This window comes from Microcaecilia unicolor, chromosome 4 (genome assembly GCF_901765095.1).
Source record: "Microcaecilia unicolor chromosome 4, aMicUni1.1, whole genome shotgun sequence".
Classification (NCBI taxonomy): domain Eukaryota; kingdom Metazoa; phylum Chordata; class Amphibia; order Gymnophiona; family Siphonopidae; genus Microcaecilia; species Microcaecilia unicolor.
In genome coordinates, this window is record NC_044034.1 from 353175051 (window position 1) to 353198607 (window position 23557).

A 23557-nucleotide genomic window follows, 5' to 3' on the forward strand; every position below is an offset into this window, starting at 1 on the left:
CTTGAGTATTGTGTTCAATTCTGGTCGCCGCATCTCAAGAAAGATATAGTAGAATTGGAAAAGGTGCAGCGAAGGGCGACTAAAATGATAGCGGGGATGGGACGACTTCCCTATGAAGAAAGACTAAGGAGGCTAGGGCTATACAGCTTGGAGAAGAGACGGCTGAGGGGAGACATGATAGAGGTATATAAAATAATGAGTGGAGTGGAACAGGTGGTTGTGAAGCGTCTGTTCACGCTTTCCAAAAATACTAGGACTAGGGGGCATGCGATGAAACTACAGTGTAGTAAATTTAAAACAAATCGGAGAAAATTTTTCTTCACCCAACGTGTAATTAAACTCTGGAATTCGTTGCCGGAGAAAGTGGTGAAGGCGGTTAGCTTAGCAGAGTTTAAAAAGGGGTTGGACGGTTTCCTAAAGGACAAGTCCATAAACCACTACTAAACGGACTTGGAAAAATCCAAAATTCCAGGAATAACATGTATAGAATGTTTGTACGTTTGGGAAGCTCGCCAGGTGCCCTTGGCCTGGATTGGCCGCTGTCGTGGACAGGATGCTGGGCTCGATGGACCCTTGGTCTTTTCCCAGTATGGCATTACTTATGTACTTATGTAAGATTGTAAGCTCTTTGAGCAGGGACTGTCTTTCTTCTATGTTTGTGCAGCGCTGCGTACGCTCTGTAGCGCTATAAAAATGCTAAATAGTAGTAGTAGTGCCAATCCGTTTTGTAGCATGCCTGTAAAAAAGACCTTTTAAAAAAAAATTTTATCGAAAATGGACATGCGGCAATATGAAAATTGCCGCGCGTCCCATTTTGGGTCTGAGACCTTACCGCCAGTCATTGACCTAGCGATAAAGACTTGCGCGGTAACCGGGTGGCAATGACGTACGCGTGCCAAAATGCCACTTGGTGCAGGTCCGTTACGTGCGTCCGAAAAGAAAAAATATTTTTCTGACCTGTGTATCGGACGGGCGCCAAAAATGAAATTAACACAAGAGCCACGCGGTAGTCGGGCAGTAACTCCATTTCAGCGCGTGTTGGGCGCGTGCAGACACTTACGCTGCCTAGTAAAAGGACCCCTTGATTTCTAGGATCTTTAGGGGTAAATTCTATAAATGGCACCTTAAAAATCAGTGCCGAAAAACCACGCGGTTAGCGTAATTCTATAAACTATACCTAAAGTTAGGCACAGTTTATAGAATATGTTCATGTGGCATTCTTGCCGAGCCCCCTGCATTGAAATCACAGCGCCTCTCACCTCTGTGTGAAAGCGCAGCAGGGCAGCAGATCGCCTCCCTTCGGCCCTCCTTCCCTCCTTGTGCCCCGCCGTCACGGAGGTTACGTCAGACGACGGCGGGACACAGGGAGGGAAGGAGGCCCGAAGTGAGGCGATCTGCTGCTGCTGCTGCCTGCAGCGCTTTCACACAGAGGTGAGAGGCGCTGTGATTTCAATGCAGGGGGCTCGGCCCGGTGGCAGACGGTCGACGACAGAGGGCGAGTGGGACTGCGCTGACAGGCCTGGGGAATTTTGTCCACCTTGTCCCCCCTCTCGGCAGCTATAGGGCCGCCACAGCTGCCACTGCGCCCTCCCCCCCCCCCCCCCACTCAGGCTGCTGCCGCTGCCGCCACTGCCACCGCCCCCCAGTCCCCCCATACTCAGGTAGCAGCTGTCCCCCCACCCCTCTTACCTTCCTGCATCTGCTCCTTCCTCACTGTCACTTTCCTGCTCCTGTGGGCCAGGACCTGGGTTATCGCATTAACGCAATCACCCAGGTCTCAGCTCATAGGAACAGGAGACGGACAGACCCTGGTGCCAGCCCCCCCCCCCCCCCTTGGAGGCCGGGCCTCGGAAAACTTCCCCCCCCCCCCCCCAGCGGCCCTGGTCTCTCCATGTCCCTATCATTCTCTCCAGCCCACGGTAGTAGATAACAACACTTAATTGCCTCTTCCCTGGATTTGAGAGGTCCTTTTGAGTTCAGCCTGTGGCTGAAGTCTTTTCCATTTCTCTGGGAGTTTCAGGCTGTCCCAGTGTATGCTGGGTAGCTACAGGCCTGAAAATGTTGTGATCAATGTGGGAAGCTGTGGGCTGTTTGTTGGTAGATACAATTCCAGGCAGTCGGAACTTCTCTCTTCTGACACCACGTAGAGTTTTACTGGTTTGGTGTGTAGGTTTATGAGATGGGAATTAAGAACTACTCAAGACACATGCAGGGCCGCCAAGAGACAGAGCCGGGACAGGGCCTCCACAGCTGCTGCCGCACACACCCCCCCCCCCCCCCCCCACTCGGGCCGCAGCCATTGCTGCACCCCTACTCAGGCCACCGCCCCCGTACTTTCCTGCATCTGCTACTTCTTCGGTCTGTCACTCTCTTGCACCTGTGTGCCAGGACCTGGGTTATTGCATTAATGCAGTCTCCCGGGTCCCAACACACAGAAGCAGGAGATAGACCGCAAAAGCAGAACCTTCTGATTGCCTCCGGAAGCCTTGCCAGTGCCGGGCCCCCCTTGGAGGCCGGGCCTGGGAAATCTTGCTCCCTGTCTCTCTCCCACCCCACCCCCCTCCCAGCAGCCCTGGACGCATGTGGTTAAAGCTGGTTATATTAACAACATACTACGGATTACAAAGCCCCTGATATTGAACCTGCATTGGTCAGTGTTTTTTTTTGGTGGGGGGGGGGGGGGGGTTAAACACCAACTGCCACAGGTAAAACAAAATCCAGATAACTCAGTGGCAGTATCCAGATTGTTAAATATTCAGGGTCAACACTGACCATCTGTGGTGTCCGGTTAGCGGCGATATTGCGACCTCTAACCAGATAAAGGTAGGATGGCCTTTTCGTTGTCCTAACCTCTTCTGGGGTTGGCGGTCTGAATATTGCTGCTAAGCAGGAAACCAGCTCCGCTCAGTCTTCACCCACGGATCTCCCCCAGCACTATCTAGATAGTGCTGAGGATAGTCGGGGGAACATTCAGCAGCACTGTCTAATCAGTACCTCTCAACATCCATCTCACTGGCTCTTCTTATCCAGGTAGGAACAACTCGTACCCAGATAAGAGTCTTTGAATATCAGCCACAAAATAGTTCCTTCACAGAGCTGCCAAGAGAGCCGCCCTGTCCATAACTCCGCCCAGCTCCTCCCATAATGCTGCCCCATCCCACCCACCCATAACTTCACCCAGCAGAAGCCTCTCCTTCAGTGTTGCCAGGTGGGCGGTTTTACCGCCCAATTGGGCGGTTTTCCGCGACCCGCCGCGGGAAATTTTTGCCCGCGGCTGGTTACGGTTTTTTGGGCTTCTTTTTTGTTTTTTGGGCGGTTTTTTCAGCCGCGGGGGGCGGGGTTAGTGACGTTTTGGGTGGGACCGATGACGTTCTGGGCGGGGCCGATGACGTTCTGGGCGGGGCCGGTGACGGCGGGGGCGGGGGTGATGACGCGGGGGTGGGGGTGTCGGGGGCGGGGTTTGAGTTTGGGCGGGTTTTGGGCTGGATTTAGGCTGGTTTGGGTGGGAAAAAAATTTTCCACCTGGCAACCTTGCTCTCCTTCCAGCTGCAGTAGGAGAAGCCTTCCTAAAACATCATTTCCTGCTGCTGCGGGACCAGTAGCAGCAGGAAATGATGTTTTAGGAAGGCCTCCCCTGCTGTCACTGAAAGCGGAGGCCGCTCAGCAGGAATTTCTGACTCCTCGATGGGAGTGCAGGAGATAGGGTTAACAAATGTCTGGATTTCCCTGGACATGACCTCCTTATCAGGGGACTGTCGTGGGTCCGGATGTTTTTTTTTCCAGTCAGTCCATTTGTCTGGGTTTCTGGTCTGGCTGGCTGGCAGGTTGGTTGGCATAGGGTTACCATATGTCCGGTTTTACCCGGACATGTCCTTTTTTTGAGGACATGGCCGGGCAACCGGACGGGCCTGCCCATTTGTCCAGATTTCCGGACAAATGGGCAGGCTGGCGGGCCAGCCTAATGGTGTCCTATCCTAGTCCCCTCCCCTTACCATACTCTACTGCCCTGGTGGTCTAGTGAGGTCTCGCGAGGCCACTTCAGCTCAGTCTCAGTGGCCATTTTGAACTGGTGCTGGGACCGTCAGCAAGGGGAACAGTATGCAGGGGGGGGGGCTCTTTCCTGCCCCGAAGAGGTCACTAGACCACCAGGGCAGTAGAGTAAGGTAAGGGAAGGGGAGGATAGGACAAACTTAGGGGGTGTGATGGGTGTGTGTGAAAGGGGTTGGGCTATATGTTACAGGGGCGGGGTGGGGTATGAAAAGGGGGCAGAGCGGGGTGTGGTGGGGCGGGCCATGTGTCCTCTTGTTTGGGGGACCAAATATGGTAACCCTAGGTTGGCAGGCAGACGAGCTTGCCTCCTCACCCTCCCCCCAGCCTACCATACCACACCCTGGTGGTCTAGTGGCCTCGACGGGGCAGGAAAGAACTCAACTCTTTCCTATCCACTGCTGTCGCTTTTTGAAAATGGCTGCTGAGGCTTCAAGTGGAAGCCTTACGAGACTTTGCAGAAGACTTCTGAGGCCACCGCTTGAAGCCTCGGCAGCCATTTTCAAGAAGTGACAGCAGTGGGCAGGAAAGAGTGGAGTTCTTTCCTGCCCTGAAGAGGCCACTAGACCACCAGGGCTGCAAGGTAGGCCCAGGAGGGGACGGGAGGAGAGGGAGAGAAGGAGGCAAGCTGCTCATAGATGGGAGGGAGAGGAGGCAGCTGCTCATGGATGGGAAAGAAGGGAGAGAGGGGGACATGCTGTATATGAAGGGGAGGGAAAAGGGGAAATGCAGCACAAAGAAGGGGATCGAGAGGAGAGAGGACATGCTGCTCATAGATGTTTGCTTTTTTGGAAATGTACATCTTTTCTAATTTTGTATTTAGACTATGGAAGAAAATGCATTTCTGTTACTTTTACCGGTGTTTTCACTACTTATAGAATCTGGCTTTCATGGGGGATCAAGGCGATTGTGCACCTGGGGTGAAGCCAGAGGAGGGCTGGGGCAGGGCAGAATTTTGTTTTTTTTCTGTCCTCTTTTTTTTGTCTCCACAAATATGGTAACCCTAGCAGGAGATGACCCACAAAAGCGGGAGTCTCCAGCTGAAAACTGAAGACCTGGCAGGTCTCCCTTCACTCCTTCCTACCAACAAGTTTCAGAACTCTAGCTTGCAGCAGTAACTACGGTGACACCTAGTGTCAATCACGATATTACAACTAAGAATGCTAGCATTCTATACCCCATGTGCGTAAGTGCTAGGCACGTCCCTGACTCACCCAGGCCCCTCCCAGGTATAGAACACCCTTTGCTGTTGTGCGCTCTGGATTTTGCACATGCAATTTACAGAATATCGACTAATGGCAGTTATTTACATAACTGCTAATTAGAGCCAATTAGCACAAATTAAGGCCAGTTATAGCCAATAACTGGAGTGGAGGAGTGGCCTAGTGGTTAGGGTGGTGGACTTTGGTCCTGGGGAACTGAGGAACTGAGTTCGATTCCCACTTCAGGCACAGGCAGCTCCTTGTGACTCTGGGCAAGTCACTTAACCCTCCATTGCCCCATGTAAGCCGCATTGAGCCTGCCATGAGTGGGAAAGCGCGGGGTATAAATGTAACAAAAATAAAATAGATACTATTGGAGATTCTACATGGAACGTTGCTATTCCACTAGCAACATTCCATGTAGAAGGCTGTGCAGGCTTCTGTTTCTGTGAGTCAGGACGTCAGACTCACAGAAGCAGAAGCCTGCGCGGCCACATTGGTGATCTGCAAGGGCCGACTTCTATGTAGAATCTCAAATAGTAGCAACAGTGGAGGAGTGGCCTAGTGGTTAGGGTGGTGGACTTTGGAACTGAGAAACTGAGTTTGATTCCCATTTCAGGCACAGGCAGCTCCTTGTGACTCTGGGCAAGTCACTTAACCCTCCATTGCCCCATGTAAGCCGCATTGAGCCTGCCATGAGTGGGAAAGCGCGGGGTACAAATGTAACAAAATAATAATTGTTATTAATGCCAATTAACAGCTAATTAAGCTATTACACACACAATTACCCTTATTTTATCTCTTGCACATGAAACTTTCAGCGCTAAGCATAAAATTGGATGCACACGTTTGTGGAATTAGGGGTTATATTAAAATGAAGCAATGTGAACAATATTCCTATGCAGTAGTAATTAATAGGTTTCATAAGCATAATCCAGTACCTTTTCCACACTGATCTTACGAGTTCTCTTACATTCATAGTAAATACATATGTAACAGCTCCTAGAAAAAAGTACAGAGCTTACTTTTTCCTCTCAGACTGCAGAATCCTGAACAGGTCTTGGAAATACTGGGGAACCCGAACGATCACATTTTCTGACGCATTAATATCTTTTAGGTGAGGATAGAGCTTGGTGTCGATAACTTTCTTGATGTATCCTAGCCAGTCAAACTGAAGGGAAAGAAAATGTCCATAAATACAGGTCAACACAGGGTTCAATACAAGGTTGCATATTTATTTCTTGCACAGGAAAATGTAAGCGTGAAACTTGCAGTCTCTAGGCCAGGAATTCTCAAGCCCCCCCCCCCCCCCCCTGAGAATTTGATTTTCAGGTTAACCCTACTGAATAAGCATGAGACGTTTGTATCCCATGGAGGCACGGCGTGCTTATCCATTAGCGCTATACCTGAAAATCGGGCTGCTCAAGAGGCCCAAGGACAGGGATGAGAACCACCTTCCGTCTGTAAGCACAGACACACACACATGTTGTTCACTGGTAATGGCAGCTGCTGCTGCACATCAACCTAGCACAGAAAAACATTTAAGCAATTTAGGGGCTCATTTACTAAGCTGTGTTAGGCGTTCACAGTGCTATAAAATAGGTACTAACATTTATGTGTGCACTGTAACTGTGTAAATGTTTAGCATACCAGCCACTGCTTGCTCTAGCATCAGTAGCACAGAATCTTGCTACTCTTTGGGATTCCGGAATCTTGTTACTCTTTTGGATTCTGGAATTTTGCTACTCTTTGGGATTCCGGAATCTTGGTGCTCTTTGGAATTCCAGAATATTGCTACTCTTTTGGATTCCAGAATTTTGCTACTCTTTGGGATTCCAGAATCTTGCTACTCTTTTTGGAATTCCAGAATCTTGCTACTCTCTGGGATTCCGGAACACAGAGTAGCATCTATTGCTCCATGTTAACTCTGCACAGTTCAGGGAATGCTCCGATGGCTATGGCTGAGGTTTTACACTTAACACATCTTAACTTTGTTAACGCACATTAAGGGCTGGATTCAGTAAATGGCGCTCAAAATCCGGTGTCAAAAAAATTGGTGCTGACGGTATTTTATAGCAGCGTTCCGGGATAGGTGCCCTTTATAGAAGAGCACGTAGCGCTGGGATCCTCACTCAACTTTGGACGTGAGAAGTTACACCAACTGAAACCAGGTGTAAATCTTGGCGCATAAGTTGGGCGTGGATCCGCACTATTCTATAACACTGTGTGCATTTGGGAATGCCCCTGACCAACCCATGCCCCTCCCACCGCCACACCCCCTTTGCAGATCCATGTGGAAACACTTAGGTACTGTTTTATAAATGGGCACGTAAGTATGTTTTCACGTGGATCTGCCATTTCTGCTCTGTTTCGGCACCTTGAATCCATTACAACGCTTTTCCACACCCAATATTTGCTGCAGAAGTAGCGTCTGACGTTCCCCTGTAAATGCAAAACCTTAGCACAGTTTAGTACATAGCCCCTTAGTAATCAAAACAAATGTTCCCATGGAAGACTAATATATATTATTACATTAATAGCTGTTTAATTTGTGTGTATGTGTATGGACCAGCTTAATTCCACCAGATCACCTACGATACTCCTGCTAAGATGTCGACGCTTACTCTGACCCCAATGTTAGACTCAATCCCTCATCTTCTTCCCTCCATCCTTTACCATTTCCCTCCCATTCTCCTTCCCTTTCACCTATCATATCCTTGTCTACCTTCCCTATTCTAGTTCATTACGTTCTTTTCACATGTCCTTTGTAATGCCTTTCATAATGTAAGTAGTTATGATCATCACAATTTATAATACTGTTCCTACATTTCCTTGTTTTTACTGTATTCTTTACCATGTAAGATGCTTTCTTTTACTATGTAAGCCGCACTGGACCTGCTGTATGTGGGAAAGAGCGGGGTACAAATGTAATAAATAAATAAATATATATATATATGTAGATAGATAGATAGAAAGATAACTAGATAGAGATGTAGCAGGACATGTTCAGACTCCGTGGGTCAGATGTGCTTATTTTGTTATGCAGGAGATCAGCACAACAGCCTGGATGCTTTCCTCACCTCAGGTTCAAACAGACTGAAAGCTCCTCCGAGGACAAGAATAAACCTACAGGACCTGAATATAACGTACTTAAAGCCACTACTGAAAACGTTGTGAGTTAAATGCATAACACTCATCTGTGATACTGGCATTCTGCAAGTGTAGAAACTGCAGCAAGATACTGCTTGACAGATTGAGAGATGCCCAGCTGGATAGGAACTTGACTGCATTATCCCTGGAAGCAGTGAAATAATGCTAGACATTCCCCTCCACTCCGAAGTGTCCTAATTATGGACTCCCTGTGCCTGCTCTCGAAGCATCAGATGTCAGGGACTCCCTCTCAGAAACAGAATCATGCTGAGGACACCACCCCAGAGCAATTTCATTGAGGTGAAGGGGGTCTCTGGGAAGCAATTTAGAAGAACTTAAGCCTTGAACACAGACTACATTATTCATTTCCCTTGTGCGGCCTTCAACATTATCTGGCCTTCAACGGGCTTTAGTTTAGACAAAGTCAATGCTCAGCTCCAAGAATGGATCCTTTCTTTCTATTTCACAGCTTAATCCATTAACCCTTTTGGTCCCTCAGAATTGCGTGTGCAGGTTCCCACTGTTGTTCTTAGATAATTATGTTTCCACAAATTTGGGCAGAAAACAGAGAGGCATTAAAGAGCAGGATTTGAACTCACAAGTTACAGAAGCTCTGGACCTTCTCTAAACACCTGACCACGAGCGCGCCTTGGTTCCTAAATAACATACTGTATTGAAAAATTGCTTAGCGGCAAATTCCACCCACCTGAGGAATCGTGGCACTCAGTTCGGATATGTTCATTTTGTTGTACATAGTTTCACTTGTCCTGTTCTCATGAGGAATCAGAATCTACGAAACACAAAGCAGACAAATTAGTCCATCCTGCCAGATATTTTATGAGTGGAGGAGTAGCCTAGTGGTTAGTGCAGTGTACTTTGATCCTGGGGAACTGGGTTTGATTCCCACTGCAGCTCCTTGTGACTCTGGGCAAGTCACTTAACCCTCCATTGCCCCTGGTACAAAATACATACCTGAATATATATGTAAACTGCTTTGAATGTAGTTGCAAAAACCTCAGAAAGGTGGTATATTAAGTCCCATTTCCCTTTCCCTATTTGAGATTCTACATGGAATGTTGCTACTATTGGAGATTCTAGATGGAATGTTGCTACTATTGAGATTCTGTTGCTACTATTTGAGATTCTAGATGGAATGTTGCTACTATTGAGATTCTGTTGCTACTATTTGAGATTCTACATGGAATGTTGCTATTCCACTAGCAACATTCCATGTAGAAGCCTGCCCTTGTAGATCAGCAACGCGGCCGCGCAGGCTTCTGTTTCTGTGAGTCTGACGCCCTGCACTTGGGACAAAAATGTGCAGTAGCAAACAGTAACAAATAACTGAAAAATGGATCAATTAGAAAACTAACTAAACATTTGCACACTTCCTAGAAAGTACCTGGGGAGATCAGGACATATATAGCTGTTCACAAGCTATCAAATATAACTGTTTTTTAAAGGGCTTCAGCAAAGAGCTCTCTCTCTCTCTCTTCTCCCGGGCTGAAACTGAAGCAACTGCCAGCATCTGCTGGGTAATTTCAAACTCCAGGCCAATCAGAACCCAATCAACAAGTTTAGCAAGCGGTAAGCCCACATTTGGCTTTCTGCCACTTAGTAAAAGGGGCCCATAATTAGTTCATTCCTGAGGCTAAAATGTTGCAGGATTATGCAGTTGATATTCTTATGGTAGAAATAAGTCACATCCCCCACTTTTGGTACCTTTTCGCTCTGCAGGTCAGGTATGTTTGTTTATCAGATTCCTGATATACTTGCCTTTCTGTTACATAACACATAATACCTGATCCTGTCATACAGCCTGGTATCCACTGTCACTTTCACTTCTTAGCAGGGGCGTAGCCAGACCTTGGCGAGAGGGGGGGCCAGAACACGAGGTGGGGGGGCACTGTTTAGCCGCCTCCCCCCGCCGTCAACCCCCCCCCGCCACTTTAGACCGCCGCCACAACCACAACCCCCCCCCAGCCACCGCTGCCCGCCCGCCCCCTGCCCCACCGCCGCATCAGGTACCTTCGTTGTGTGATCATCTGTTTCTGACACCTTACTTCCTGCACGGGGCTACACGCATGGTGCAGGACGTAAGGCGTCAGAAACAGATGATCACATAATGAAGGCACCGGAGTCGACGGCGCTGAAGAAGACTCTTCAGCTGGTGGGGATTTGGGACCCCCCCCCCCCAACAACAAACAATATACCTGATGCGGCAGCGGGGGGGGTCAAATGTAGAGGGGACCAGGGCGTAATCTGTGGGGGCCCATGCCCCCCGTGGCCCAGCGTAGCTACGCTCCTGCCTCTTAGGGTAGGGGGTTGAGGTCAGTAAGCACTGGGAGATTAAGGATGGGTCATACCTTCATCTCTCCAGTGGTCAGCTGCTCAACCAGGGCACCTTTTTGTACCCTGGGTGTGATTGAAACAGGTCTAGATAAAAACATCCTTCTTTTTTTCCTTGGGCGTTTCTTCTCGCTCTGTTATTGCTGAAAGACGTCCTAATTTTGGGCTCATCCTAGTCCCACCCAAAACACATCTCCAACACATCCCCTTGAAATTTAGATGAATTGCAACGTAAATCATCCAAATTCTGCCTTTCGAAAATCAAGATTTGGACATTTTTGGTAGATGTACGGTTCAAAATAGCCCCCCCAAAAAGTCCATCTGTTTCAAAAATGAGCACCATGGAGGGCCATAATCGAACGGGGCCGGCTATCTATAAGGGCGGCCATCTTTAAGGCCAGCCCCGTAAAGCGGCTCCCAGACCATATTATCGAGACAAGATAGCCAGCCATCTTTCGTTTTGATAATACAGTCGGGGCCGGCCAAATCTCAACATTTGGGCCAACCTTAGAGATGGCCGCCATGGGTTTTCAGCGATAATGGAAACTAATGGCGGCCATCTCAAACCCGGCCAAATCCAAGCCATTTGGTCGTGGGAGGAGCCAGCATTTGTAGTGCACTGGTCCCCCTCACATGCCAGGACACCAACCGGGCACCCTAGGGGGCACTGCAGTGGACTTCAAAAATTGCTCCCAGGTGCATAGCTCCCTTACCTTGTGTGCTGAGCCCCCCAAATCCCCCCAAAACCCACTACCCACAACTGTACACCACTACCATAACCCTTAGGGATGAAGGGGGTACCTACGTGTGGGTACAGTGGGTTTTTGGGGGGGTTGGAGGGCTCACATTTACCACCAGAAGTGTAACAGGTGGGGGGGATGGGCCTGGGTCCACCTGCCTGAAGTGCACTGCACCCACTAACAACTGCTCCAGGGACCTGCATACTGCTGTCATGGAGCTGGGTATGACATTTGAGGCTGGCATAGAGGCTGGCAAAAAAAAATTTTTATTTTATTTTTTTGGGGGGGATGGGAGGGGGTTGGTGACCACTAGGGGAGTAAGGGGAGGTGATCCCCGATTCCCTCTGGTGGTCATCTGGTCATTTGGGGCAGCTTTTCACAGCTTGGTTGTGAACAAAAAGGGACCAAGTAAAGTCGGCCAAATGCTCATCAGGGCCGGCTTTCTTTTTTCCATTATCGGCCGAAGCCGGCCATCTATTAACCACGGCCCCGCCCCGCCTTGAGTCCACTACCAACATACCCCCTTGAACTTTGGCTGGCCCTGCAACGGAAAGCAGTTGAAGCCGTCCAAAATCAGCTTTCGATTATACCGATTTGGCCGGCTTCAGGAGAAGACCGGCCATCTCCCGATTTGTGTCAGAAGATGGCCGGCCTTCTCCTTCGAAAATAAGCAGGATAGTTAGCTGCATCCCATGCTGTTAACTCATGGTAGCCGACTTTGCCTTGCATTAGTGGCATGGTTGCCCTCTGAAAAATGCCAGGAATGCCCCCAACAGTCATTGCAGAGGTTGTACTCATAACATGCCTTAACTCTTGCAGGGAATGTAAACCTCTATTGATGGTGAGAAAATTATGACATGCAGTTGCTTTGTATCAGAGGAAAGGGGGAGTAGGAGGAGTAGGCTCTTGACCAACACTAGTAGGCGACGTAGGTTAGGAACAATCTCTTTATTTAAATATACACTCGACAACACAGCCGTGTTTCGGCGCTACAGACGCCTTCTTCAGAAGTGCAATTGAATACGCTGAGCTGTTTTTCCTGCATCGGCAGTGGATTACAATTGTAGCAGAAGCCTCGCTTTCATTCTCTTTGAGCTTGATATTCGTATATTTATATATCACAAGACTCCTGAAGAAGGCGTCTGTAGCGCCGAAACACGGCTGTGTTGAGTCGAGTGTATATTTAAATAAAGAGATTGTTCCTAACCTACGTCGCCTACTAGTGTTGTTCAAGAGCCTACTCCTCCTACTCCCCCTTTCCTCAGATTCTACTTTTCGTAGGAATTTGTGTACCTCCACCCTTGTGGTGGTTTGGCTTGGTTGCTTCGTATCACACATACTTACCTCGGCTATTTTAATCTCCAGTTTCAGCAGGGATTTCATATCCGACTCAGCCCGAGAGGCGTTGGCTCCCAGAAAAACTGCCACATCAACCATGAACCGCAGCAGGGCATCTCTGTACTACAGAAGAGGGGCAGAATATTACATGACAATCACAGCACCTGCGGGTAGCATAGCAGTGAAGTGTAGCTGTACCATGCAAAGCAACCTGAAACAAAATGGAAGGGGTTTCAAAAGATTTTTAAGACTGATCTACTGTTGATTATACGGACATCACCTTTTTGTTGATTAAAAAGGTAAAATTATGTATAATCATACCTGATAATTTTCTTTCCATTAATCATAGCTGATCAATCCATAGACTGGTGGGTTGTGTCCATCTACCAGCAGGTGGAGATAGAGAGCAAACTTTTGCCTCCCTATATGTGGTCATGTGCTGCCGGAAACTCCTCAGTATGTCGATATCAAAGCTCCATCCGCAGGACTCAGCACTTAGAGAATTACACCCACGAAGGGACACTCTGCCCAGCTCACCACCGCCGAAACGGGGGAGGGGAATTAACCCAGCTCATCCCCACACAAGTGGGGGAGGGGAATCCGTCCAGCTCATCCCCGCGGAGCGGGGGAGGGACACCACACCCGCCGATGCGGGGGGATCTGGGTTATCCTGCAACCGCAACCGCGGGAGGAGCTGACTGACCCTAACACCGCCGAAGCGGGAGGGGTACAAAGCTGCCCTACAGCCGCACGAAGCGGGAGGGAGTGCCGGCAGAATTTATGTCTCAATCCAGCCCCGTAAAACGGAGGGGAGAGGAATGCAGCAGCTCACTGTAACACAAACTCGTCTCAACTCTTGAAGAATCCAAGTGAAAGAAGAACTTGAACACGAAGTCCTCCTGAAGTAACTGAAGGCTAAACTTGAACCTAAAATTCAACCAGAATATAAACAGTACAGATATCTGGGAGGGGCTATGGATTGATCAGCTATGATTAATGGAAAGAAAATTATCAGGTATGATTATACATAATTTTACCTTCCATATCATCAAGCTGATCAATCCATAGACTGGTGGGATGTACCGAAGCAGTACTCACCCAGGGCGGGACATAGAAATCCCTGACCTCAACACTGAAGCTCCAAACCGGGCCTCCGCCCGTGCAGCCACAGTCAAACGGTAATGCTTGGAGAATGTATGAGCCGAAGCCCACGTTGCCGCCTTGCATATCTCTTCCAAGGAGACGGATCCGGCCTCTGCCATCGAGGCCGCCTGAGCTCTCGTGGAGTGAGCCTTCAGCTGGATAGGCGGCACCTTCCCCGCGGCCACATAAGCCGCTGCAATGGCTTCCTTGACCCATCTTGCCACTGTAGGCTTAGCAGCCTGCAGACCCTTACGAGGACCTGCAAACAGGACAAACAGATGATCCGATTTCCGGAAATCATTGGTCACTTCCAAGTATCTGATGATGACTCGTCTCACATCCAGATATTCAAGAGCGGAGTACTCCTCTGGGTAGTCCTCCCTACGAAAGGAAGGGAGACAGAGCTGCTGATTCACATGGAAGCGAGAACCAATCTTGGGCAGGAAGGAAGGCACTGTGCGAATAGTCACTCCTGCCTTAGTGAACTGCAGAAAAGGCTCTCGACATGAGAGCGCCTGGAGCTCGGAAACTCTTCTGGCTGAAGTGATAGCCACCAAAAAGACTGCTTTCAACGTCAGGTCTTTCAAAGGCGGCTTCTGCAATGCTCTTAGCACCAGGTTGAGATTCCACGCAGGCACCACTGAGTGCAGAGGAGGGCGCAGGTGATTAACTCCCTTGAGAAAGCGCACCACATCTGGCTGCGAAGCCAGGGAAGCACCCTTCAGGCGGCCCCTGAAGCAAGCCAGAGCCGCTACCTGGACTTTAAGGGAACTGAGCGACAGGCCTTTCTCCAGACCTTCTTGCAGGAACGCCAACACTGAAGAAATTGGAGCAGTGAAGGGAGAAAGTGAGCCTGCTTCACACCATGCTGCAAAGATACGCCAAACCCTGGCGTAAGCAGTAGAAGTAGAGCGCTTCCTCGCTCTCAGCATAGTGGCGATGACCTTGTCTGAGAAGCCCTTCTTCCTCAGACGCTGCCGCTCAATAGCCAGGCCGTAAGACCAAAGGGAGAGGGATCCTCCATCACCACGGGACCCTGATGTAACAGGCCCTGCTCCACTGACAGCCGCAGAGGATCGTCGACTGAGAGCCTGAACAAGTCCGCATACCAGGGACGTCTGGGCCAATCCGGACCCACCAGGATTACCCTGCCGGGATGCTTTGCCACCCGGTCTAGCACCCTGCCCAACATGGGCCAGGGCGGGAACACATAGAGGAGCTCTTGTGTCGGCCACTGTTGGAGAAGAGCATCTACTCCCAGGGATCGAGGGTCCCGTCCTCTGCTGAAAAAGCGCGGCACTTGGCAATTGGCCGATGACGCCATCAGATCTAGGCTCGGCTGGCCCCAGCGCTTCGTGATGTCCAAGAACGCCTGAGCAGATAGTTGCCACTCTCCGGGCTCCAAGGTATGGCGACTGAGAAAGTCCGCCTTGACATTCATGACTCCGGCAATGTGGGCCGCTGAAAGCTGCTCCAGGTTCACTTCCGCCCACTGGCAAAGACTCATAGCCTCCTTGGCTAGAGGGGCGCTCTTGGTACCTCCCTGGCGGTTGATATAGGCCACAGCCGTGGCATTGTCCGACAGGACCCGTACAGGCTTCAACACCAGTACCGGGATGAACTCCAATAACACCAACCGAATGGCTCTGAGTTCCAGGAGGTTGATAGACCACTTGCCTCTGCAGGAGACTAGAGCCCCTGCGCTGTCCTTCCCAAGCAGTGGGCTCCCCAGCCCATCAAAGAGGCGTCTGTCGTGACGACAATCCACTCCGGGGTCACCAGAGGCAATCCTGCAGACAACTTGTCTGTCTGCGTCCACCAGCTCAGTGCCTTGCGCACTGCTGGGTCCACGGGAAGGCGCACAGCATAATCCTCCGACATCGGAGTCCAGCGCAGCAGCAGAGATAGCTGCAGTGGTCTCATATGAGCCCTGGCCCAGGGCACTACTTCCATCGTGGCCGTCATAGAGCCCAACAGCTGCACGTAGTCCCAAGCCCGAATAGGAGAGGCTACTAGGAACTAGTCCACCTGAGCCTGAAGCTTGACAATCCGATTGTCTGGCAGGAACACTCTGCCCACTTGGGTGTCGAATCGAACTCCCAGATACTCCAGGGACTGAGTCGGGCGCAGCTGGCTCTTCTTCCAGTTGATGATCCATCCCAGGGAGCTCAAAAGAGCAACTACCCGGTCCATAGCTTTGCCGCACTCTGCATAAGAGGGGGCTCGGATCAACCAGTCGTCCAGATAAGGATGGACTTGTACTCCTTCCTTTAGCAGGAAGGCCGCTATGACCCCCATTACTTTGGAAAAGGTCCGCGGAGCAGTAGCCAACCCGAAAGGGAGGGCTCTGAACTGGAAGTGTCGTCTCAGGACTGTAAAACGCAGAAAGCGTTTGAGAGGAGGCCAGATGGGAATATGCAGGTACGCTTCCTTGATGTCCAAGGAAGCCAAGAACTCTCCTGCCTTCACTGCCGCTATAACAGAGCGGAGAGTCTCCATGCGAAAGTGCCTCACTTTCCAGGCCCGATTGACCCCTTTGAGGTCGAGGATAGGCCGGACAGAACCTCCTTTCTTTGGAACCACAAAGTAAATGGAGTAACGTCCCTTGCCAATCTGATTTTTTGGCACCGGAACGACCGCACCCAGGCGGATCAGGTTGTCCAAGGTCTGCTGCACTACCACAGCTTGACCGGAGACTTGCAGGGAGAGAGTACAAACCCGTCTCTTAAGGGTTGGCAGAACTCTAGCTTGTAGCCGTCTCTGATGACTTCCAGCACCCACGCGTCTGAAGTTATAGTGGTCCACTCGCCCAGAAACGAGGACAGCCGTCCTCCAATCTGCACTGGGGCGTGGACCAAGGCCCCGTCATTGGGTACGAGACCCTGGGGGAGGACCGGAGGGAGCACCTCCGGGACGGCGGTCTCTGCGAAAGGAATGCTGCTTGGGGGAGAAATTCCTCTTGAAGGAAGAGGGGGCAGAGGAACCCGACTTGCCCGGGCGGTACCGACGGGCTTCCTGCAACCGTCCTCTGGAGGTACCGGGACGAGTACTAACCCGAGCCCTGACCTCTGGTAATTTCTTGCCCTTAGACGTGCCGAGATCGGTCACGATTTTGTCCAGCTCGACCCCAAAGAGCAGCTTGCCTTTAAAAGGCAATCTAGCCAGGCGGGATTTAGAGGCGTGGTCAGCAGACCAATGTTTCAGCCAAAGCCACCGCCGCGCAGAGACTGTCTGAGCCATGCCTTTAGCTGAGGCTCTCCAGACATCATACAGCAAGTCTGCCAAATAGGCTAAGCCCGATTCCAGGGCCGGCCAATCAGCCCTCAAGGAATGATCCGAGGGGGAAGCCCGCTGCACCATAGTCCGGCACGCCCTGGCCACATAGGAGCCGCAAACTGAGGCCTGCAAACTTAAAGCAGCTGCCTCAAAGGACGACCTTAAGGCCGCCTCCAATCTTCTGTCTTGGGCGTCCTTTAGGGCCGTGCCACCTTCCACCGGCAACGCCGTTTTCTTAGTCACCGCAGTGATTAAAGAATCCACGGTAGGCCACAGATAGGCCTCACGTTCACTCACAGCCAAAGGATAGAGGCGGGACATAGCCCTAGCCACTTTAAGGCTCGTTTCCGGGACATCCCATTGAGCCGCAATTAAGGTGTGCATGGCATCATGCACGTGGAAGGTTCTAGGCGGGCGCTTCGTCCCCAGCATAATGGCAGAGCCAACAGGGGCTGAGGGAGAGACGTCCTCCGGAGAGGAAATCTTCAAAGTGTCCATGGCCTGTAACAACAGGTTGGGCAAATCCTCTGGGCTAAAAAGCCGCGCTGCAGAGGGGTCATCCGCTCCATCCGAGCGGGGATCTATCTCCTCCAAGGAATCCGCAAAGGATCGTTGGGAGACCTCAGACACGCTGCCCTCATCTACATCGGAGGAGACAAAAGTCCTCCAAGGCCTGGAAATCAACCCGAGGGCGTTTACCTCTGGGAACCTCAACCTCTTTATCAGAAGAGGGAGCAGGGGCAGCGTTTTGCATGAGGAAAGCCTGATGCAGCAGCAAAACAAACTCGGGGGAGAAACCCCCCAGACTGTGCACTTCCGCAGCCTGGGCAACAGCCCTAGACGCACTCTCAACCGGCGCTCGCAATAGCGGGGGAGAGACATGCTGCGCATCCAAAATGGCGTCCGGCGCGAAACTCCGTGAAGGAGCCGCGCGGGAAGAACGGCGCTTAACTTTAGCCGCTTTTGTGCCGTCGCCCAAATTAAGGGCGTTCATGGCATTAATGTCTCCAACCTCAAGGGCGGCCCACGAAGAAGCCGTACGAGCCGCGTGGCCGGCCAAGATGGCGGAGGCGAGGAGCGGGGGATGGGCGTTTATGGCGGGAAAAAACCGCCACGCCGGAGGAACGACCAGGACATTCATCGGTCACTAAACTATCACCCATCAAGGGCGAATCAGGTTGTAAAACCCCCGCATCCCCTCTAGAAGCGCTCCAGCGATCCGGGGAGCGACCCTTTGCGCCCTCGCCCTCCGACGCCATTGCCACGAGGAGAAGAATCGGGGAACCCCCTGCCCGCTATAAAAGGTAAAATTACCTGCTTGCCGCTCCGAGCTGTAACGAACTGGTGTCCCAGTGAGTAGCTGCAATGAACGTTTAAAGAAACGTCGAATTAAACGCCTTTAAAGACGTTTAAAATTTTTTTTTTTTTTTTTAAACGGAGCCAGCGGGAGGGGGGAGAAAAGGAGGGACCTGGCACCACCAGGTTTGCACTTGCTCAAAAGAGCCCTCAACCCCAGGCCTCAACAAAACCTAAGGATTAGGCTTGGAGGCCTAGCCAGAGCTGCTGCTGTGTGTGACCACCACCTGCTGAGATAGAGAACATACTGAGGAGTTTCCGGCAGCACATGACCACATATAGGGAGGCAAAAGTTTGCTCTCTATCTCCACCTGCTGGTAGATGGACACAACCCACCAGTCTATGGATTGATCAGCTTGATGATATGGAAGGTTTTGTTTTATTCCTATTTCATGAACTGAATTGTTCAATAACGCCCGAAAATAGTATTTAAAAAATCTTCTTCGATGAAAACAAAATCAAGACGCAAAAGCATCAGACATCTGTAAAACGTAGATCAAAATTATATTAAAAGGTGTGTCCTGGTTTTGGAATATAATGACCCCATTTTGATTACCATCTGAGGGGAAAGAGCAAAAGGGATGGATAGAGAAGGGACAGAATGACCTTATAACTGTGACGGAGCCAACAAACTCATGCAGATCAATAGTTTATAGGACTACAGCAGTTCTGGCAGGGGAAATTCATCTCTGCTGCTGGCTGCAGATGTCAGTTTCATTAAAAACATTGAACAATATGAACAAAAGCTTCCTTTAAAGAGATTGAAAAAAAAAATGAGCAGTGTCTGCAAAGAACATAAATTACTCACAGCCCGCAACAAAAGGTGAGGAAGATTGGGTGGGGTGGGGGGGAATACAACTCAATAAACAAAGACTTCAAAGTTACCTTGGATTTTAGGTCATTGTCACTCTGCATTCACACATGTACGGTATACACTGCAGCAGAGGGGTAATATATAAAGCATCTGCACTGTAGAAATGAACTATCCAATCTGTGCTAGATGGATGTCCACCCCCGTAGGGCAGGAGCATACGGAGATCTTCTACCTGGGGGGTATTTTATATGAAAATGGGATAGAGTAGAAGTCCAGAGATGGAAAACTGCAGGACAGGGGGACAGGGCAATTTGGAGTCTGGGGGATAGAGTTGGAGCAAAGAGATACGGCTTAATATGACGCTTATGTTGGGGGGCCTTCCCGGGAAAGCTTGGCCCTGAGGAGGACTTTACATAGGGGATGGGTGCTTTGTAGTGCAAGGCATTTTTACTTGAGGCTTATGGTTTATATAAGCACATAGTACATACGTATTGCCATACTGGGAAAAACCAAAGGTCCATCAAGCCCAGCATCCTGTTTCCAACAGTGGCCAATCCAGGTCACAAATACCTGGCAAGATCCCAAAAAAGTACAAAATATTTTATACTGCTTACCCCAGAAAGAGTGGATTTTCCCCAAGTCCATTTAATAACGGTCTATGGACTTTTCCTTTAGGAAGCCGCCCAAACCTTTTTTAAACTCCGCTAAGCTAACCGCCTGTACCACATTCTCTGGCAACGAATTCCAGAGATTAATTACACGTAGAGTGAAGAAACATTTTCTCCGATTCGTTTTAAATTTACTACATTGCAGCTTCATCGCATGCCCCCTAGTCCTAGTATTTTTGGAAAGCGTAAACAGACGCATCACCGCTACCCGTTCAACTCCACTCTATCATATCTCCCCTCAGCCGCCTTTTCTCCAAGCTGAAGTTCTTAAAAACCAATCACTGTTGGGAGAGGGAGTAGAGGAAGCCCGAGATAACAGGTAAGAATTTTGGGCATTTTAGCTTGCCAATGCTTGCAGGAAGGAAGTGATTAATCATCTTGAGACGTGCTTAACTTTTCAGTGCTTATCACAGCTTGATAAATGTTCACAATCTGCTATAAACCACATAAATATTAATAATAGCTTTGTCTGCAACACACCTCATTAACCATCATGTTCTGTGCTTCGCTTTGCAGATGACACAGCTTGTGCAATAATGCATTTTTATCACATGTTAAATGCCCAAATCAGTATTTAGCATGGAATAACAAGACTATTGCACTTTCGTAGATATACACCGCCTTGGGTGAATCTCTCCATAAAGGCGGTTAATACATCCCAATAAATAAATAAATATACTCCAATATAAAAAAAAACAAAATTAACACTCAGTAATTCATCCTATATCGTAAAGAGAGAGAGCATTGGGGGGGTGGGGGGAAAGGTTGAAAGAAGCAAAGAAGACGTTACACAAAACAATTTAATATGTACACAAATTCTGCTATGTTGATAGTTATAGAGATTCCTATGCCGAAAAACCTCAGACTAACAATTTTTAGCACGAAAGTTAGTAAAAATTGAACTCAAGTTTCAAATTCAGGGGTCCTTTTACTAAGCTGCAGTAAACAGTGGCTTGCAGCAGTGTAGGCTCATGTTTTCGGTGCATGCCGGGCCAGTTTATACTGCGTCTGCAAAAATGGGCTTTTTTTTTTTATTTATAGATTTTTCAATTACATACCAAAGCAGAGCTTTGTCAAGAAACAGGAGGAGTGGCCTAGTGGTTAGGGTGGTGGACTTTGGTCCTGGGGAACTGAGTTCGATTTCCACTTCAGGCACAGGCAGCTCCTTGTGACTCTGGGCAAGTCACTTAACCCTCCATTGCCCCATGTAAGCCGCATTCAGCCTGCCATGAGTGGGAAAGTGCAGGGTACAAATGTAACAAAAATAAAATAGATACTATTGGAGATTCTACATGGAATGTTGCTACTATTGGAGATTCTACATGGAATGTTTCTATTCCACTAGCAACATTCCATGTAGAAGGCTGCGCAGGCTTCTGTTTCTGTGAGTCTGACGTCCTGCACGTATGTGCAGGACGTCAGACTCACAGAAGCAGAAGCCTGCGCGGCCACATTGGTGATCTGCAAGGGCCGACTTCTACATGGAATGTTGCTAGTGGAATAGCACCATTCCATGTAGAATCTCAAATAGTAGCAACAGTGGAGGAGTGGCCTAGTGGTTAGGGTGGTGGACTTTGGTCCTGAGGAACTGAGTTCGATTCTGGCACAGGCAGCTCCTTGTGACTCTGGGCAAGTCACTTAACCCTCCATTGCCCCATGTAAGCCGCATTGAGCCTGCCATGAGTGGGAAAGCGTGGGGTACAAATGTAACAAAAAAAAAAAAACATTACACAATATTACTTAATGGAATAGATATAATATGAGATAAATCTCATCAGAAATTGTCATTTATTCATAGTCCTCAACTTAGGGGGAGACTTAAATAAACCTTACAAGAGGATAAGGATATTCTACAAGGTAATATATATTACGAATCAAGAACGGCGTTGGAATTGTCACTACTAAATACTTAAAGTCCATCCGTTGGGTCCTACGGTGGTTTAGGTAGCCTTGCATTTAAAAAGGATCGGAGTTGCAAAGGTTCAAAAAAGTGATATGTCTTATTTTCAGTGCAAAGTTTCTAGCGAAAAAGGTGCCGGTACTCAAATGACAGGCCACCCTTCAGGGGTGGGGTGATCCCTGAGGGACCCATCCCACAATAGCCAGGCCCCCTGCAACCAGTAACAGAACCTATGATAAGGCAGAATTGTTGCGTAGAGCCTGAGATCTTTCATTAAAACTTGGAGACCATGGGTCAATTTTAGCAGACAATGGAAAAGGTGCCAGTACTCAGTACCCCCAAGTACCCCCTCAAAAAAAGCCCTGCTTATTTTCATAATACACTATACATTTGCAGGGAAATCGAAGCTGGAACTTGGCTCCCAATTGTATTGTCTCTTGCCTCATCATCAAAAACTTTTTTTTAACGGGACAGGAAAAGGGCATGCGGTAATACTGAATCCAGTGAGCATCCATAACCAGCCTGAGCCCTTAACGCCACCCATTGATCTAGTGGTATGGGCTCATGCGCTACACACGCGGTGACCGGTCGGCACACGCCAACTGTCGATTACTGCCAGAAACGGCACTCGTGGGAGGAAATAAATAGACAAATCATCCAGGAGTTATGGGTGCGCGTCAAATCTGAAATTACTGCCAGGGGGCGTGGTAGCCTGGCGGTAGTCTCATTTGGGCATGCGCTGCACACTTGTAGACCCTAACCCACTTTTGTAAAAGGGCCCCTCATTGCTTTGTCCCTAAATTTAGGACCATAGGAGCTGTTAGTCAATCTAACCAGATAAATCCAGGTAAACCCAATATTCGGCTGCACTATCTGGACCCTGCTGCCAAATATTTCCTCTGAGCACGGTCCAGGGGCAGGGCGTGCGAAGGTTATCCATTTACCTCCTGTTTCTATAAAGGTCACCAAAACTTGTGTGTACAAATTTAATAGAATAATGAGCCAATTAGTTTCAATGGCTCTAGTTAGATTTAATTGGGACCAACGCACGTAACGTTAGGCACAGGATCCATGCTTAAAATTTATATGCGGTCCAAAAAGGGGGGCACAGAAATGGGAGTGGGTGAAACAAGAGCGTGGTTTTGAGTTACACGCATAATTACAGAATAAATTATATTTAACTGTCCTAATTAGATTATAAGCTCTGTTGAGCAGGGACTGTCTCTTCATATTCAATTGTATAGCGCTGTGTACATCTAGTAGCACTGTAGAAATTATAAGTAGTAGTCGTCTTTGGGATTCTGGAATCTTGCTACTCTTTGGGATTCTGGAATCTTGCTACTCTTTGGGATTATACATGGAATCTTGCTGCTCTTTGTCCTTATCCCTTATTTGTCCTGTTTGTCTGTCCTGATTAGATTGTAAGCTCTGTCGAGCAGGGACTGTCTTTTCACGTTCAAGTGTACAGCGCTGCATTGGGTATGTGGATCTGGATGCTGAAGAATGCCCAGATGCACAAAACCTACCAAGTCAGCAACGTGGTTTTTATACTAGTCCTAGCCGGTTTAGCGAGC

General features: G+C 49.2%; 1 protein-coding gene across 1 annotated transcript in view; it reads right to left on the reverse strand.

The window, feature by feature from the left end:
* PHEX (phosphate regulating endopeptidase homolog X-linked) overlaps positions 1–23557 on the reverse strand; it is a 207021-nt gene that overhangs the window by 115002 nt on the left and 68462 nt on the right. The window contains exons 7-9 of the mRNA XM_030202253.1: positions 12833–12949; positions 9106–9189; positions 6275–6420 (exon numbers count right to left, since the gene is read on the reverse strand). Coding sequence (XP_030058113.1) covers positions 6275–6420; positions 9106–9189; positions 12833–12949 — 347 coding nt within the window. The remainder of the gene's footprint in view (positions 1–6274; positions 6421–9105; positions 9190–12832; positions 12950–23557) is intronic.